Source organism: Patagioenas fasciata, chromosome 1 (genome assembly GCF_037038585.1).
Source record: "Patagioenas fasciata isolate bPatFas1 chromosome 1, bPatFas1.hap1, whole genome shotgun sequence".
In the NCBI taxonomy this organism is placed as follows: Eukaryota; Metazoa; Chordata; class Aves; order Columbiformes; family Columbidae; genus Patagioenas; species Patagioenas fasciata.
This window is the reverse complement of record NC_092520.1, coordinates 128,163,758-128,181,839: the sequence shown is the minus strand read 5'-3', so window position 1 is coordinate 128,181,839 and position 18,082 is coordinate 128,163,758. Positions and strand designations below refer to the sequence as shown.

At 40.5% G+C, this 18,082-nt stretch overlaps 2 protein-coding genes across 4 annotated transcripts in view; one reads left to right on the top strand and one right to left on the bottom strand.

The window, feature by feature from the left end:
• The window catches only part of KPNA1 (karyopherin subunit alpha 1), a 54,193-nt gene extending 48,543 nt beyond the window's left edge, over nt 1-5,650 (top strand). For both annotated transcript variants that reach the window (XM_065851177.2, XM_071814397.1), the window contains one exon: nt 542-5,650. In XM_065851177.2, coding sequence (XP_065707249.1) covers nt 542-729 — 188 coding nt within the window. In that variant the 3' untranslated portion in view covers nt 730-5,650. The remainder of the gene's footprint in view (nt 1-541) is intronic.
• Nucleotides 5,651-6,805: 1,155 nt separating this feature from the next.
• FAM162A (family with sequence similarity 162 member A) lies at nt 6,806-18,061 on the bottom strand. Of its 2 annotated transcripts, XR_010652437.2 has the most exons (6): nt 17,789-18,061; nt 16,570-16,695; nt 14,202-14,310; nt 10,991-11,099; nt 9,121-9,301; nt 6,806-7,165 (listed from the first exon to the last, which is right to left on the bottom strand). XR_010652437.2 is itself a non-coding variant. In XM_065851192.2 (5 exons), the coding sequence occupies exons 2-5, from the start codon at nt 16,691-16,693 to the stop codon at nt 9,206-9,208; spliced, it is 438 nt and encodes a 145-aa protein (XP_065707264.1). In that variant the 5' UTR covers nt 16,694-16,695; nt 17,789-18,061; the 3' UTR covers nt 9,049-9,205. The 2 variants fall into 2 exon arrangements, 1 of the variants encoding a protein (XP_065707264.1); XM_065851192.2 differs by lacking the exon at nt 6,806-7,165 and having other exon boundaries at nt 9,049-9,301.
• Between the last annotated feature and the right edge of the window lie 21 nt (nt 18,062-18,082).

Here is an 18,082-nt window from a genome sequence, read left to right as displayed (position 1 = left end):
GAATGGCAAACACTTATTAAGCAAAATAAAAATGATTTATCAAAAAGCAGTATAGAAAAAGATAGTATCTCTGAATATGGTTTCTTGAACCATGGTTCCCTTTATGGTTACCTTGACTTCCAGGGAGAGTTATAGCAGAATAGGACTTGCCTGATTCTAGGTTTTTACTTCCCTTTTACTTCCCTTTTACTTCCCTTTTACTTCCCTTTTACTTCCCTTTTACTTCCCTTTTACTTCCCTTTTCATGTCAGTGTTGCAGAAATGTCTAGAGAGTATCTACAGTCTTGATACGTAGTAAAAGGAGCAGACAAGAAAGCCACTACAATTCCCAGTTTGTGCAGTTACAGGTAACTCTGAAGTTGAACCTATATTGCCTTGGGTGTAGAGTACAAGTTGAGTTAAGAGTCTCCATAGTAGGACCTGCTCTTCCTGAAGGTGGGAGAGAATTGTCATGGAACTTGATGTTCACAACAGACTGAAAATGATCACAATCATATGCTTTCACCAAGCTGTAACTTTTACCTACTTCTTTTTTCTGCAGGCCTGGACAAGATTGAATTCCTGCAGAGCCATGAGAATCAAGAGATTTATCAGAAGGCCTTTGATCTGATTGAGCACTACTTTGGAACAGAGGATGAAGATAGCAGCATTGCCCCACAGGTGGATCTTAGCCAGCAACAGTACATCTTCCAGCAGTGTGAGGCTCCCATGGAAGGCTTCCAGCTCTGAGGTGCCCCTGTGCTGTGTGCTTCTCTACCTAGCCAATCCTGTTGTCGAGCCACAAGCCACCTGTGGAGTGATTCTCTCAATGTTTTCCATAACCCTGTTTGCGCTCATTCGCTTGCCTTGTGCACATGCTCTTACATACGTCTGGAAAACTTTTGGCTCTTCATGGCAGGATGCCCCCTCCTTGGCAAGGGGTCACCAGAATCACCCTTCTCCTCTAGATTCTGAACCTCTCCACTGTCATCTTTGTGGAGCTGAGGCACCTTTCTATACTTTGAGATATTCCCTGCTCCTATTACAGGAAAATAATCCCTCTTCTACTAGCCCCCACACTCCTGGCATCCAAGATAAGGTTGCCTTTCTCACGGATTTGCTGCAGTGTGTGCCTGCAGTCCAGGGAGACATTCAGACTTTCCGAGAACGTAGCTGAATTCATTCCCCATACTCCTGCCTGGATGCCTCTTTGGATGGCTGGGAGATGCTTTAGATCTTCAAATGCAATGTATCTACTTTGCTGTATGTGCCAGCTGGGGTTATTGGCATATAGAACACATCACAAATAATGGAATAAGTTCTCTATCCCCTGCAACAACAGGCTGGAAAGGACATGTTTTCTGGTTCTTAAGAATACTGAACACATCTGGCCCCATCCCTTCTCAACACTCAGCTCCCAAGCTGGATTGCAGACCACTGCGGAGATTTGTATACCTTCCCAGTGTTTCCATCTACAAAAAACCACATGTGAATAGGTCACTCTTAGCGCCTTCCCAGAAATGACTTTCCAAACCCACTTCTAGAATGGAGACTACCCCCACTGCTGCTTTCCAGCACGGTATGATCCAGCCGGACCTTCCTTAAAAATCAAGCCCTTCCTGACTTCATGCTCCAGAGTCTGGTCGTTGGTATTATAGTTACGGCTGAAAAATTCCTGTCTGCCTCTTTATATTTTTACACAGTGTGACTTGAACAGATTTATCTTCTGAAAAATTACCTTCCAAGTACAGGAATCTTAAATTTTAAAACTTAGCACAAGGAGCGTTAGATCTCCTTTACTTTTTCACAAGACAAGAGCTTCCTCTCCAGCTCACCTGATAAAATAGTCCTGGTCAAGCCCCTTATTTAACAACTAAAATGACACTACATTCGAAGGATAGTAATATTACACCCGGATCCGCCTGGCCCTTTCATTTCATTTTTTCCTTTTGCTGTTTACGGGACTTCAGGTGAATTAGCATGGAACGCATGGTTCCTACAGGTGACATCCATAAGGTATCGCTGACTGCATGACAGCTGTCACCCGCAGCTGTAGACTGCCCTTCTGCTAGCAGCATGTTCTTGGCTCCGCAGCCTGCTTGGATCACAGACATCTGATGCAAAGGCCAGCCGGTCCTCACTGAGTTCAGCTGACATTGGCAACAAGCTCTTCACACAGCTGGGGAGATGCCACATGATTGAAAGTGGCGGTTCCGTTTTCTGTGAATGCAATGGATTCTTCAGGCCGTCCGCTCCCCCCTGCATCGGGCTATGTTCTTTCAAGCCATTTTGGATGCTTGGAACACACATTTGTCCAGTGTAAACATTTCAAAATCGCCACTGACAACTGCAGTGTCGTGTACGTGTGGTAAGTGTTAGTGGCAGAACTGTCTGCAAGATCCTACTTCTGACTGCTCTCAGTGACAAGCCACTGCAAAAGCAAAAACAGCCCATTGGATACAAAATAATAAAAATATAAATCACTTGTCAAACTGCTGAAAGAAGCTAGGCAAAGGTCTGAACATCAGCTCTGTGTGACAATTATTTAAATAGTCTTCAGTTCTGTCTGTGCTTCAGGATGGAGACTCTGACCTGTGTGGCCACTGCAGAAGCCACCTGCTGCCTCCTTAGCTAAGCCAGTTGGCCTCCACTTTCCCTCTCCCAGTTATTTTCTCTAGTGCTGCTTTGTGCTGAAGGAACATTTAGTTTACTGCACTTGATCTGTAAATGGACTTCAATTCTTTGTAATTTTAGGGGGTTAAATTTGGTGGTTAATTTAAAAAAAGCAAAAAACCCCTCAATGTTGCCTTTACATCACATATAAATAACTGTGTTTCTCTTTTCTTGAAGGGTGATAGAAGCACTGATTAGTAGCAAAATCTTGTTTTAGCTTTTGGATTTTTTTGTGCTGGATTTTTTTACGTGTAAATTTCCAATAACATGTCATTTCTATAAGATTTGTTTAAAATCATGTACCTCTTATTGGATGGTATAAAAATGCTACATATTTTGTAAACAAATCTGAACAAAGTGTGTGTGCATATATTCTGTATATTCATATATGTATATTCTGTGTATATATACACTAGTGTGTATATATACATATATACACACACACACATGTATATATATGCACACATGCATATGTGTGTATATATATACAAATCTATATATCTATATATCTATATATATATAAGTGTTTTCTCTTCCAGGCTAGTGAAAACAATGTGGTGCATTGGCGTTTCCCTCCCCTGCCCCTCAAGAAAATAATGACAATTGCCTCTCAATGAGTGAATTAAAAAAGAGTCCATTTAAGCTGAATGGTGTGCCTTCCTGTGTAAGGAGCCTGGCCAGTGTTTGTTACTTTTGCAGTGGATATGTGAATTCAGAGCAGATAAGTATAAATCTTTTAACTTTGGTATGTTTGTTTGAAGTGACAGGCCTGGTTGACACAGGTAATATTGTTGTTATATGCTTAGACTGTGTAAGGAATTTGACTGGTACTGCATAGTATTTTGACTGAAAACTAAAACAATACAAAAATCAACATGGCACACATTAAATGGATTAAAATGTGGCTAACTCATAGGTCTCAGTTTAATTTTAAATGGTGCTTAATTGAGTGTATTTCCATCAGGATCTTCCAGCAACCTGTTCTTGGCCTTGCTTTACTTAGCCTTATTTATGGGTTGAAAAGAAAAAATTCTGCTTCTAACAAAGGCTGGAAATGATATGAGTATGGAAGGGAGATCAGACTTGTGAATTCTGAAAGGAACTGCTCACTGATACAGAGTCATCAGAATGACTTGGTAAATCAAGGGCAAGGAAACTATTTGTATTTTAATAGATCCAAATATGTAGTGTAATGTTACCTGCCTAATAAATAACATTCAGGCCACAGGTGAAGGACTCTGTTTTAGAGGAAAAGTGCATCTGAAAGAATATGAGGATCATTATATGTTGTCACTTGAACACTAGTTCCTAACACAGTTGTGTGTGGCTGGTGTAATGCTCATAGAGACAAAAAAATCTTTAGTAGAAATGGGGAATTTATATTAACTTTATATTTGGCATTGGTGAAACAACTTTTACAGGAGCACTTGCGATATTGCTGTCTGCAACAAAACAGGATGCTAAAAAACTGGGAACAGCTATGATTGATCAAATGATTAAAGTTCTATTCAAATGAGAAGCTAAGGTACTTTTTACCCTCAAAGTAACTAACATGACAGGAAAGTAATAAAGGTTATGTTCCCTGCTGGAAACATTGAAACCAGTACTCTCTGCTTTCCTGAAGAACATGCTGCTGCTCAAACAGAAACTATTTCAGACAACACCTCTAGCTTCCACTTTTGTGAAGGTCACACTGTGTTTTGATCTGTTCTTGTTTTGTGTGTAAGATGGAGGCAGCGTGGTCTCATGTATAGAGTGCTGGCCAGGGAGCTGTTGGGGTTCTTTTCTTAGCTCTGCCATGCAGTGTGTAGTGCCAGAAAAGTGAGCTCACATATTTTCTTCTGCCTTTATCCTGAAAATGGAAGTTAATGCATTTGTTTCTTTCTGCATGTGGAGATCTAAGCACCTTCCAAAAGCCCCACAAACTGGTAAAGTGAAAAGACTAATGAGAACAAGAATCTCTGAGGTGTTCTTGCAGCATCAGTTAAACTGGCTGAAAGGAAGATGTGGGACTACCTGCTATTGTTATGTAGCCATCCTGTCCACAGACCTGGAATGCCTTTTAAGTGTTGTGTATTTGTTGGGACAGCAAACAGGAGTTGTCATTCTTTCTGTTGGTAAAGCTCCCAGTGGGACGTTGTGGGCAGGGTCACTCTTGGATTCAGGAGGATACAACAGATGATGGATGGGACAGAAGGTAACTGAAAGCTCAATAACTAAGTCAGGACCAATGCTTGGGGTTCCTGGGAAGACACCAGACATGGAAACAATCCTTTGAGGCAAATGCTGCCTAGAGACTTGAGCTGGTTCTTAAATTCCTGCATGGGTTCCGTGATGTCAACCAACTACTGGTGGTCAAAGTCCCTTCACTTAGTCGTAAGGGAAGGGAGGAGGGCGCTTGCCCCTGAAAACCTACATGTTCTTGAACCTGCATTTTTACAACTATGAGCACCGAGACTGTTAAGAACCGAGTCCCATCACCCAGTCCTAAATGTTACGATGCTCCTGGTGATGTACCACTGTGATTCCCTAAGGATTTACAGAACAGCTGTTTTACCTCTCTTGCCAGCTTTAAGTAATTCCCAATCTTCCAGTATGGTTTCTTTGCTTCTGGGATCAGCACAGCTTATCATTAATAATTTCCCATACCAATTTTAGCTAGTAGATGTGAAGGTCTCTCTTCAGATGCCTGAGTCTTAGTAGCAAAATAAGCAGGACCTTTTTGTGTATTGCTATGGCCATGTCCATAGGGCTCCTGCATGCTCTTTTGAAGTGGTGGTCAAGGTGTCTGATTATTGCATTGAAAAGTATCTGTAGCCTCTGGAACAGGTACAGCAATGTGGCATACAGCGTAGGATTGACAATTTGGCATTTTTTAATAAGTGTGAATGGTATTGGAAGACCAAACCAAATGGGAGAAAGAAAATTAAATACTGTTTAAAGGATTTGTATGTTCTTCTCGACCTGGCAGTATTAAAAGGCTGGAGGCTAAAGCTAATTGTGTGATCTAGTGTTATTGAGAAGTTCTCCAGCCACCTAGACTGGCTGCTTAGGCCATAAATGTATGCTTTTTTAATGACCATTTTCTGCTTTTAGAAGTGCTTTATTGGAAAGAGGTGGTTTCTTTCATTGCCCCTCTGAGAAAGATTTACATCATTTTTCTAGGACCCAACTACTTGTTATTTGAGACTCTGGAACAGACATGGAAGCTGAAAGAAAACACAAATGTGTACAGTGATTAACAGGTTTTATGGTAGATCCTGAAACAGTGGAGATACCAGAGTGATAGAAGGAAAGGATATGTGACTTCTGCATGGACCTTCTGTCAAAACACTGGAGCAGAGTTCAATTTTTGAGTTAACAGCATAAAGCTTATTAAAAGTTCAGTGAAATGAAAAATGGATGACCATTGCTGCCCTGGGTTATTGCTTTCTAAATGGTATTTTATGTATTTTTATTTGAAATACTTTACCAAATGGATGAGTACAGATAGTTTTACTTACCAAACTAGGTACCTGCCAGTTCCGTTCACAGAGTGCACTTACAGATGCTTATTGAAAGGGGGCTACTTTTGAGAGATGCATGGTTTTAAGCTCTGCCATCACAAAGCATAAATCAAATCACAAGTTTCTCTTCATGGTAACCTGAAATACTATCAGAAGTGCACATTCTCCTTTTGGTCTCATTTAATATATATATGAGCATAGGCACATGATCTGGGAAGATTATTTTTTTTTTTGTTCCAAACTGTGTGCCTCCTGGTGTGGCAAAGAACCAGAGCTGTCCTGAAGACCTGTTCACATACCTGCAGTAGAATTAAGCGTGACTTGCATTTAGTGCTGAAATGAGTGGACAAATCTGTGGAAGCCTGCTCTACTTGGTTACCAGCATGCTTGCAATCATTGCCTTATGGATAATCTAAGGACAGGTCATGGCATCACCTGAAGGTTATAACTTCTATGGTAGAATGACTGCACAGCTTGTTTGATTGGTTACATTTTGTCAATGAGTGGTACCCAGAAATGCAATTTATAGAAAGGTGGACTGCAGCAGTTATTTTCTAGCTCTGAAGTTAATGACAAAGTACTAGAGAGGACTGCACAAGATACATTATTGCTTTTCTTTTCCAGGTATAAGGACAAGAATTACCTCGCATTTTTTAGGGCTTTTAATTTTTTTACAGCAATAGCACTAATTTTTAGTAGTATAAGAAAAATATATATAATCTGCTTCCTACTATCAGGAAGTTCACAAACTAAATCTGTCAAATACATACTGTTTGTGGTGTCCCCCAGTGGCCAGTTAGCAGGCAGTCCTGTGAAGTAATGCAGTTCCTAACAGTCCTGATATTCCCAATCTACATTTAATTCCAAACAAACTGAAAGGAGGAGGAACAATACTGGTTTCCAGTTGCTGCCGTGACTCTTCGGGGATGAATGCCAGGAATCTGCTATTTGCAGGTATTACTGGGTCTGCTTCTTCTAAAACTTGAGGCAGATGATCTTGAAGTAGGCTAGTATCATGAAAGAAGAGATGATTATTTAAAGAGAGGAAAATGCAAATAAATCCAGATAAGGTTTGGAAAAAAGAGCTCAGCAGCAGAGAGCAGAAATGCCTGACTGGCTTTGTTATACTTATGTGCCTCTGAATAATAAATCTGATAGCATAAGTTGAAGCTGTTGCTCAGTATTCCTTGAAGCACTCATCTCTGTTCCCTTAGCTTGAACGTTCTCTCATCTCACTTCCAGCTCTGGTGTAAAAAACACTAGGTTGTAATCTGCAACACACTGGTTTTCTGGAATGCCATTTTACTATTACTCCCCCTTCTCTTTTTATCAAAGGAAGGCAGTCCTTCACAAAAAGTAATCCTTGACATAAACAAATGCAGCCAGAATATAGTGGACCTTGAACAGGTAAGCAGGCTTTGTAACAACTTAGGATCATGTTGATATTAATGTAGGTGATACAATTGTTCCTGACACAAGGGCTTCCCTAATTGTTCTCTTTTACACAAAGAGGAACATATGGAATATTTTGGACAGCCTGTAATATTATAGAGTACATATAACACCATTCTTCCTAAAGGAACCTGAAATCATCAGTGATATTGAATGACTGCCCAGCAAAGTATTTTGTTTGTGCTAGTGTGAATGTATAAGTGAAAACCTAATGGACTGGCCTTTTGTGTCCCAGTTACCTTAAGTGGTAACTGGCTGGATGGCTGGGCCCTGAGTGCTGTGGTGGAGTTAGATCCAGCTGGCAGCTGGTTACTAGTGGTGTTCCCCAGGGCTCAGTATTGGGACCAGTTCTGTTTAATCTCTTTATCAATGATCTGGATGAGGGGATCAAGTACATCCTCAGTAAGTTTGCAGATTACACCAAGTTCAGTGGGAATGTTGATGAAGTGTAGGAAGGCTCTGCAGAGGGATCTGGACAGGCTGGATTGTTGGGCTGAGGCCAATTGTATGAGGTTTAACAAGGTGAAGTGCTGGGTCCTGCACCTGGGTCACAACAACCCCAGGCAGTGCTACAGGCTTGGGGAAGAGTGGCTGGAAAGCTGCCTGGAGGAAAAGGATCTGGGGGTGTTGGTCAACAGCCAGCTGTGTGCCCAGGTGGCCAAAAAGACCAACAGCATCCTGGCTTGTATGAGGAATAGTGTGGCCAGCAGGACTAGGGAAGTGATCTTCCAACTGTACTCAGCACTGGTGAGGCTGCAGCTCAAGTACTGCATTCAGTTTTGGGCCCCTCGCTACAAGAAAGACACTGAGGTGCTGGAGAGAGTGCAGAGAAGGGCAAAGAGGGTGGTGAGGGGCCTGAAGCACAAGTCAGATGAGGAGCAGCTGAGGGAACTGGGGCTGTTTAGTGTGGAGGAGGCTGAGGGGAGACCTTATAACCCTGTACAGCTATCTGAAAGGAGACTGTAGCATGGAGGCTGTTGTTCTTTTCTCCCAGGTAACAAGAGCTAGGATGAGAGGAAATTACCTCAAGTTGCACCAGAGGAGGTTTAGAGTGGATATTAGGAAAAATTATTAACTGAAAGGGTTGTCAGGTATTGGAAGAGGCTGCCTGGGGAAGTGGTTGAGTCATCATCCCTGGAGGTGTTTAAAATACATGTAGATATGGTGGACGTGTCAGTGTTAGTTTAAGTGTTTGACTTGATGATCTTAGAATAATTACGTTGGAAAATACTTTTAAGTAAGAGCAAAAACCTTTGTAAAAGAGATTGGTACCACAAATGCAGGTACAACTCCTGCAGTCTTTTGAAGGATGCTTAGTCTTGTGCATGACACATGTGGGAAACAACTACTGTCTCTATCTAGTGTACTCACTTGCCCTGTTCCACTAACAAAGACAGTTTGGAAGAAAGAGGAGATTGTTAGGAAAAGAAAACAGATATTTCTGTTTTGTAATGATTACAGGATAATGTATTCATGTTTTCTTGAACATGACAGTACAGAACTAACATACAGGAAAGATGTAACTGTATCCTCCTTCCAGTGCTGAAAAGGACTCAGATTTTCTTCCCTGGTCCTTCGCCTCTTCATTTCTTCCTCTAAGGTTTAGCAGATGTACTCTGAAGAGCTTCCTCTCTCCATTGAGCTTTCTTCTCCAAGTTTATGCTTGTAAGAGATTCATGCCGCTTTACAGCCTACAACATCAGGACAAAGCAAAGCAGAAATTATCACCTAAAGGGTCACAGAGATGAAACTTGAATCAGTAGTTTACAAAATACCTGGCCTACCCTTACCAAAGCACAGTTCTGTCAGCTTTAATGCCAGGAAGAGAGAGGGTTAAAATAAAACATCCAGAGACTATTTTGGCTTAAACTCATTGCTTCTCTGGGAATAAATTAAATTATTTCGTTAAGGCACACTAGAAGACACATTCTGTGCTTCTGGACACTATTTAATATTCATCTCTGATCTTCACAAGTCAGAGGCACTGGAAACAAATCAATAGTTAAACATAATAGATTCCAGCTGCTGGGAAAACAAGGGTCCCAAGGCAGCTGTCCTCCTCTTCTTTCCAGTGTTTGCATTCACACTATTCCAATGTAACATGAAAATGTTCAGGGAATTGTCAGTGCTAAACCTTCCCACTGTTTTGTTTCGGAGTGCTGCATTCTTTTCATTTTGATAGAGGAATGCTGATGTGTAGAAATGTTACTTGACACTTCAGTAGTTTACAGTGCTGGGGTTGAGACTCTTAACAGTATGCTACAGAAACAAGATCTGAACATCATCATCAGAACTGCTTCAAAGAAAGGCAGCATAAAAATAAGCTTCTGCCCATGTAGCTGCTTTAAACTCAGGATTTTTTGTTTACAGTCATCCTTAAAAGAATGTAGTAGACTGTGTTTCTGTTACCACAATGCTTTTCATCAAAAGCAACATGCCAATAAGCTGCACAGATTATATTCACATTCCTTGACTTTAAGACTAGTGCTGCTGAGAGGCTTTAGCTTGGCTTCAGTAACCAAAAAGTGCTCCTTGCTTATTTACAGAAATACCACAAAGTTAATAGTTCACCAACTACATTAAAAACACATACAGTTAAGTCATAACTAACCTTGGCTGCACTTGGAATCTTAGATGCAAATAAAATCATAGACCTAGTTCTGCCATATGCTGAACTTCTTCAATATCTTGCCAAATTCTATGCAAGTGAAGGATACTCAGCATCTACAGGACTTGGGAGCTTTTCTATAAAATAGTTTTTTTATTCAACAAACAATAATGATTTAAGTTATTCCATCCACACTAAATGAAGACTATCTTCCAACACAACTGAAGAGCACAGAATTATTACTGACCATCTCCTCATTGTTTAAAAAGACTTGAGAATTCTCAAGTCTGTTCTGTTGATATTTCCATTATATTGATTCTACAAATGTTGCAGTGTGTAGAGAGGCATTGGTAATAGGCCCATACAGTGAATTATATGGACCCCATGGCCCAAGGAGCATTCACCTACCTACCAGATCCACAGAACAGAAGGTGCATTTTTGTTTCAAACTCTCTCAGTCTGTCAGCAAAATTCAGGAGTTAAAACGCCACAAGCTAAAAATAACTATTTCACTGAGGAAAAAAAAAAGGACTATTTTTTCCCTTGAAAGGATGCACATGCAGTCTTAAAAGTGACACCCTCTTTCCTGACTTGGGAATTAATTAATGAGGGTCACTTCTGGGGAACTAGGAAGACTTACAAATAACTTTTGCTCAGTGATAAAACGCAAAAAAAAAAAACCCAAAACAAAATAGTGTAACAATCCATAAGAGGAACTGAGGAGTCTATGTGAAGATTGATTTGCACTCACCAGGCAAAAATCTGTGCTTACCTGCTTCCCTTTAATCACCATGATTATGCATCCCAGTATTGTCAAGGCAATCATTACATAGCTGAACTTCACACGCAGCGTGGTCTTTGCTGCTCTGATTGTGTCAATCCTCAGGAAACAATAATAAAAGACTAATTATTAGAGACCAAAATAAATCATTTAGCTACTTGTTTACGATTTCTCCTGGCACCCTATAATGCTAACCATACTTGGCTCTCTTCACAAAAATGTTTTACAAGAATGGGAAAGACTGATCCCCAGTTACTGTGAGAGATTTGTGGTTGCAAAGGAGCTCCTCTCAAAGTTGGAAACAAAACCAACATTTTTGACTTTGTTATTTCATTGTTAGGAGACAATACTGCCTTTCTAGACTATTTGACTGCAACACAAAGGAGGAAGGCTGCAGTATTTAAATATGGGAGGACATGAAAGAAGAGAGGGATGCTTTTACTAACACAATGTTTTTCATAATGTTAGCTCCTTCTGTGCTTAATACCAGCTGCTTGTATCTGCAAAGCCAGTGAGTACCCCATCCATATTAGAACTGTGGTGTATTTAATATTGTAAAACCTGCATTTGCCCTCAATAGCAGAAGCACATGAAAAAAACTGTCAGCAGGAATAAAATACATAATATTTAATAGTTGGTTTCTTCGGCAGAGGAAGACGTTATCACATCTTAGCAATTCTTTCTGCCTGAACTTCAAAATTTCCATTGCAGTCTATCTTCCCGCAAGAAGGCTTCCTCTACTACAGGACTTTATAATGCTGCTGAATGTAATACGAGTCAGAAATTCCAAACAGGACTTGGTAAAAGACCAGTGGTTACCACTTCCCTCCTGCTAGAGTAGAGTAGTCTTAAAATAATCTGTTTTCTTAAGAAACTAAAACAGCACAGAGGAGTGTAAGCTTTCCAACACCAGCTTTGGATAGAGGACTCCTTTAAATATTTTTTTTGTATTTCAGGGGGCTTATCTAGCCACACCAGTAGCCATATGACTCCTTTGGGAATCTGTTGCCTAGTCTGCTGTTGTCTTTTAAAAACCAGAAATTTTCCACGAGAAGATTACCATCAATTATTAAAGCCTTGCAGCTACATACATGATGAGTTAAAACAAAAAGTCATTTATTTAAAGTTGGTTTAAACTCTGAAATCCTTCTACCCAAATTACATCTTGGTTACAGCTCATTCCTCATTTTAGAGATAACAATGCAAGAAAGGCCACTGAAGCATAATGCTTTCAGATGTGCTTTCCAGAAAAACCAAACACCTATATGCTATATATTTAACTCGCCTTGCAGAATTTAGAGCAGCTGACTCCATTCTCTAGGAGATCCAATAGTCTCACAGATGAAGTTTGACATATAAAATTACAGATGACAAGAAAAGCATCAACATCATATGATGAAAGAATAAATGCATCCAACTGGGTAACTATACTCCAAAACTAACACGGATGGTAGATTTAATGGAACTGGGAAATTCTCACTGTACACAAACATGAGTGAATATGGAATCTCTTACAAGATTTTGACGCTTAGAGGAAAAAAGATAACAAAGGATCCATGATAGTTTAACATGGTAAATCACATAGGACCTGAGAGCTGAAGAGAGTTTTGGTCTTGTTTTTGAAGAGGAGGGCAAGAGGCATTTGGTGGCTGTTTTCACAGTATTGAGCCGAGTACAATATTTCTGATGATAGGGAACATGTTCATCTATCGTGAAACTAATAGTTAAATTTAACTTCCAGGTTATTTGGTTTTGCTAATAATCTGCGATGAATGACTTGGGCACAGGCTGCAATTAAGCTGAAATATACAGAAGTTGAATTTAAAAACTTTATTAGTTAATTTTGGAAGTACCTTGGATGTATTAGAATATACAAGAAGAAAGGGTCGTTATCTGAAGACAATTTGCATTTTAAATAAATTCAGTGGCTGAGATTAACATTTGTTTAATAAATGAGTTACTTCTGATCACCACATCTTGCGAGATTACCCAGTTCTACCACAAGCCCTTACGACCCATTCTTAATTCAGCTTAGAACAGGAAAACAATCTTTTGCACTTTATAGTTCTCAATTGTCTTCTCACCTTTGGCTGAACTATGCCTAAATAAAAAAAAGAATTTCTTATGCACTTGCAAAAATGGTCAGCTTTTATCAGAAGTTGGTTTGTCCTTTCAATAAACCATTGAAATGACTTCAGTCACTCTGCTGTTTTCTTAAAAACACTCATAACAAGTGTTTGGTATGCAAAAATAGATGAACTGACATAATAAGTTTTAATAATTTACACCTTTATGTATCTCAAATAATTTTAAGAAAAATTATTCAGTACAAAATTGAAGATTTTATTTTTAACTATTTATCCATTGTGATACATTTAGAAAAAACTTAGAAACATGAGTGGATTTTCAGTTCACAGACTGTGCATCCAAACAAACAGAATATCTTTAGAGGTCATCTACGTTGTTTGCTTACCCAAGTAGTACAAGATTTACTGTATCATTTTTATTTAAATAAATACATATATTTAAAAGCATTGCAAGCATATTTTAAAAGATAACTATGCTACCACCAGGAATTTTTTTAAACTAAGAATTGTCTTTTGTTCTTGTTAATCTAGAACTTCCAGTTTTATCTTCCACTTTTCACAAATGGAAAAGCATTGACATTTGGACTCCACCAGCAACAGGGAGATTCTGACTATATATATTTTTTGTTAGGGAACCTTGCCACTGTTTGTTAGTTTAAATTCCAAGAGTAAAGGAAGTTGACCCATGCCCTACAGACATTCATTAATAAATGTTTTAAACAAGTTTCAGTAATTTTATAGCTATATCATGAAAGTTTCACACAATAGGAGACTGACATATAAACACTAGAAAAAAACTCACACTAATATTTGCAAAATATTTTTTTGAATGGGAGAGAAGAGTAAAAATTAACTGTTTTTCTAATGAAACAACTGATAGATGCTGGTCATCCCTTCAGAAAAAAAAAAAAATCAAAAGGGATACAATAGTATCTCAGCAATACAGAATTGCTCAGGTTATCTCATTTACAAGATGATACACCAAATATAGCAGTGTAAGATTTTTCAGCTGTGAAAACTCATTTCATTTAAGAAAAGTTATTCTGGAGTTGCATTCAAGTAACTTATTCCTGCATAGACAGTGTCTCTTTTACAGCCTCAAAATTGGCACTTACGAGACAGTCTCTGGTATATCCTCTGGTTTTTTGAAATTGCCTGCCCACAACAAAAATCTCCTTTCCCAGTCGGTAGGCTTGTGTCCAGGCACCTTTAAAGGGGCACCACCTAAAAAAACAAACACAAAACACACAAACAAAACAACAACCAAAAAAATCACCAAAAACAACAGTCAGAGAAGCTGAACTGCCACAGCTGTAATGAAACCAGTTAGGGTAAACTATGCAGAATTTTAAGTACAAATGCTAGAGTTGGTTAGGGAACAAAAAGTATATCACAGTCAGATTAACAAACTTGTAAATATGAATTAAACTGAGGACATGTCAGGAAAGCCAAATCTCGCTCAAGACCTCTATATTTGTAACTCTGAATTTTTAACTCTGAATTTGCAGACCGTGCTCCAGCATCTAAGCTTCCTAAGCACCTGTGATATTTTCCAATTACATTTAAATTACTTTTAAAAATAAATCAAATGGAACTGCTACAGAAATGCTGATATGCTGCACAATTGCATCAGAGAATGTTAACTTTTCCAGGGAGTGTAAGATTTTTATCTTATCTGGAGGTATAAACAAACAGATGACCATAGGCAAAGATCAGACCCTTAATTTTGAGCTCGGTCTTTCAAACTCCATGTAAAAAATATTCAGATTTTAATTGGGGAAGGTTTCCATACATAACAGTCTAGCAAACAAAGTGCAAAGATAGACAGCTTTTTTCTCTTTTTAACAATGGGAGGTGTCCTGTATGGATGTGTGCTGTCTCGTGCATTCCTGAATTATCTAGGAAGGAGAATGGATAGACAGTTTGCTGACAACATGACTTTATTCAGAAACATAAAGAAAAGGGGAAAGTGTGAAAAGCCGCAGAGCTTTGGAATCCTGAGTCAAGGGGATGGCCAGTGAAAACTCATGTACATTAACAGGAAGCAATTCCAGTTCATACGTAGAAGACAGATTCTAACCCAGCCGCTGTTGCTGAGGAGCAGGCCCTCAGGGTTTCACGGAGCTTTTGGCGAAGTGTTCAGTAACAGTCAGAAATGGAAGCAGCGTTACCAGCCACGTGTAGGAAAACAGACCAACACAAAATCATTATTATGCCATTGTACAAAACCACGACTCCATTGATTTGAAAAGCATGTGAAATACTGATCTTTCACCTCAGAAACAGCTGAAAGAGCACAGGTACAAAGAAAACTGGTAAGGACAACCGCAGGTATGGAATGACCACTGTAAAAAAAACCCAGTATCATAGACTGAAACCTTTGGCCTGGAAAAGCAGTAACTGAAGCTCCCTTCAGTACAACAGAAGGCACCAGAATCACAAGCAACATTGGCAGTGTGGGTTATAATGAACAGGTCCTGTTTTGGAAGGGGTACTGAATAAAGGAACAACTGAAAGAGCACGCACCGGGTTCAAAAACAAATACAAGTCTCTACTTGTTTTCTCACAGCACGTTTCAGCTGAAGAATTCCTTCCCAGAGGATGCAGATGCTAAAAATACATCCAGCTTCAAGAGACTGGGCAAATTTATGAAAGAAAAAAAACAGTGAGGACCATTAAACACAAAGATGCCACCCCTGGTACAGCAGTTTAGGGAAAAACACTATGTTTGCCCTGTTTCTATACCCTTCCTTAGATCCTTGCCATTGGTGGTCATTCCTATCAGTCTTCACAAAAATGTAAGGGACTTCCTTTCCTGGCCACTACTGGAAACATCACACTGTTAAGAAGACCTTCGGTCTTACCCAGTACAGCTGTATTTTGCTTTTAACATATAAGCAGGCAAAATGCTTCACATCTGTTAGACAGGGACTCTCATTAGAGCATCGTAACTGTCCCATTTACAGTGAAAAAACATTTAATGGCCTGAGCTTTACCTGGCCAGCTTTACCCTTAAACATGAACTAAGCCAACATATCAGACTGACTCTTTCCTGCAAGGCATGTTCAATTTTTTGAACAGCTGGAGCTGGTTCTACTATGGAAAACCACAGAAGTATCTTAGCTTGCATAAACCTCCTAAACAGGGATAATTTACATTGGGGTTGAACAGTCGCTTGTAGAGAACAGCTGAAGAGCTGCAATGTTGGACTGCATGTCAGTTAAGATGGCAGTGGCCTGCTACGAAGTAAAAGCTGTGATACTGTCACATGAAGAAATATTGACCCCTGGCTTCGCTAAAAACCAAGATTTTATTGCTAAATGTAATGCTCAATTTTCGAGTCTAACCATCAGAAATCCTTCTCACAAAATCACGGATATTGACATCTATGTCAGCCAAATTCCTGTTCGGATGATCGCAACCTGGGTATCTAAATATTTCATGGTATGAAATGTTACAGGATCTTCATAAAAAACCTCTTACTTTTTGACTGAAGTTTACTTTCTTCGTGGGGTTTAATGCAAAGTCTTCTGCTTATCTTCAGATCCACTGATTTAGTCATCCTCAGAATTGAGGGAATGTTTCTTCCCAGCAGTTTAACAGCCATATCTGGAAGAGAAAGTGGGGGAAGCAAAGGAGCCAAATCTCACTCAGGCTAATAGAAAGTGAGAATACCAGCTTTCAGATGAAAGGTTTTTGTTTGTTTTAAACACAGGAGAAAAAAATAAAGCAAAACAATGGGTACAAATCTAACATTATGCAAGAAACACCAGATGTAGTTATAAGAGAGCCGCCCAAAGGAATTAAAGCTTGCCTACAAGCTATGATTCAAGCTTGCTTGTTAACCTTATTTAGAAAAATGGAAATTTAAGATTACAGCCTACAAACAATTTCTAACACGCAATGCACATTGCAATTTCAATTAATTTATCTATTCACACACTTCAACTGTATTTTGGACAGTGCTGTTTCTAGGACTGGACACCAGCATTCTACCAATCGTGTCACATCCCAAAAGTAAGTCATGGACTTGACAGAGTCAAGAAAAAAAAAAGCCAGGAAAAAAGCAAGACCTTGTAGTATTGAGATACCTACTTTGTAGTGTATTGGAAAAGGGCAGGGCATCTTGTATATTAAAACATACTCTCAGGAGAGAGCTTCTAATTCATAATTAAAAAATTCAGAGGGGAAAAAACACAACTTTAAAAGGCAAAAGGGCACTTACAAAAATACAAATCAGCTAAAAATGTCTCTCCTATAAGAAAGAGTTTGCTTTTATTTTCTAGACAAAACGCATTCCAGCTCTGAAAACCCAAACAACAGAATAACAAACCAACATTTATACGCCTCTCGTCCCGCCCCCCCACTCAACGAAAACGAGGCCTTTTCGAGATCTTCAGGGAAGGGGAAAAAAAAAAGCACAAATGCATTTTTTTTGGCCAGCTCGGAGGCCGCCGGGCGTCACACGTTAGTGCCCCTCAGACAAGGCCGCTACGGCCTCCCTTTGCACCTGCCGCGCCGCCCGCAGCCGCGCCGGGGCCGCCCGGGGATCACCGCTCCGGCCCAGCACCTCCGGGGGCCCACCGGGCCGCCCCGGGGCTGGCCACGCCGCTTGGCCCGCCGCCTCACGGGGCAGAGGGCGCACCGGCGGGCAGCCCCGGCGGAGGTAGCGCAGCCCCTCCGGCCCCAAGCGGTCACTCACCGGCGCGGCCCCACAAGGCGCTGCCTCCCGCCCCAGCGGCGCTGCCCGTGCCCGGCGCCCCTCAATGTCACCACTGGCTGACGCCCCGCCCCGGCCCTGGGAATGGAGCAGTGAGGCGGGACGCGCTGGCGCCGCGCCGGGGTCGGGCCCACCGCGCTGCAGGCTGGGCCGACCTCTGGGGGGGCCACCTCAGTTTCACCCGCAGCTGGAAGCGGCGAAGGGGCCACTCCGCCAGAGGCCGCCCTCAGGCAGCACTCGCCTCGCCTCGCCCCACCCCGCCCCGCCCCGCCCCGC

Coding starts and splice junctions, on each gene's coding strand:
- FAM162A (XM_065851192.2), bottom strand. CDS start 16,693: ATGGCTGTTAAACTGCTGGGAAGAAACATTCCCTCAATTCTGAGGATG. Junction 14,311..16,569: donor AAGTAAACTTCAGTCAAAAA/GTAAGAGGTTTT, acceptor TTGTTTTTTTAG/GTGGTGCCCCTTTAAAGGTG. Junction 9,302..10,990: donor TGGTGATTAAAGGGAAGCAG/GTAAGCACAGAT, acceptor CTGATGTTGTAG/GCTGTAAAGCGGCATGAATC.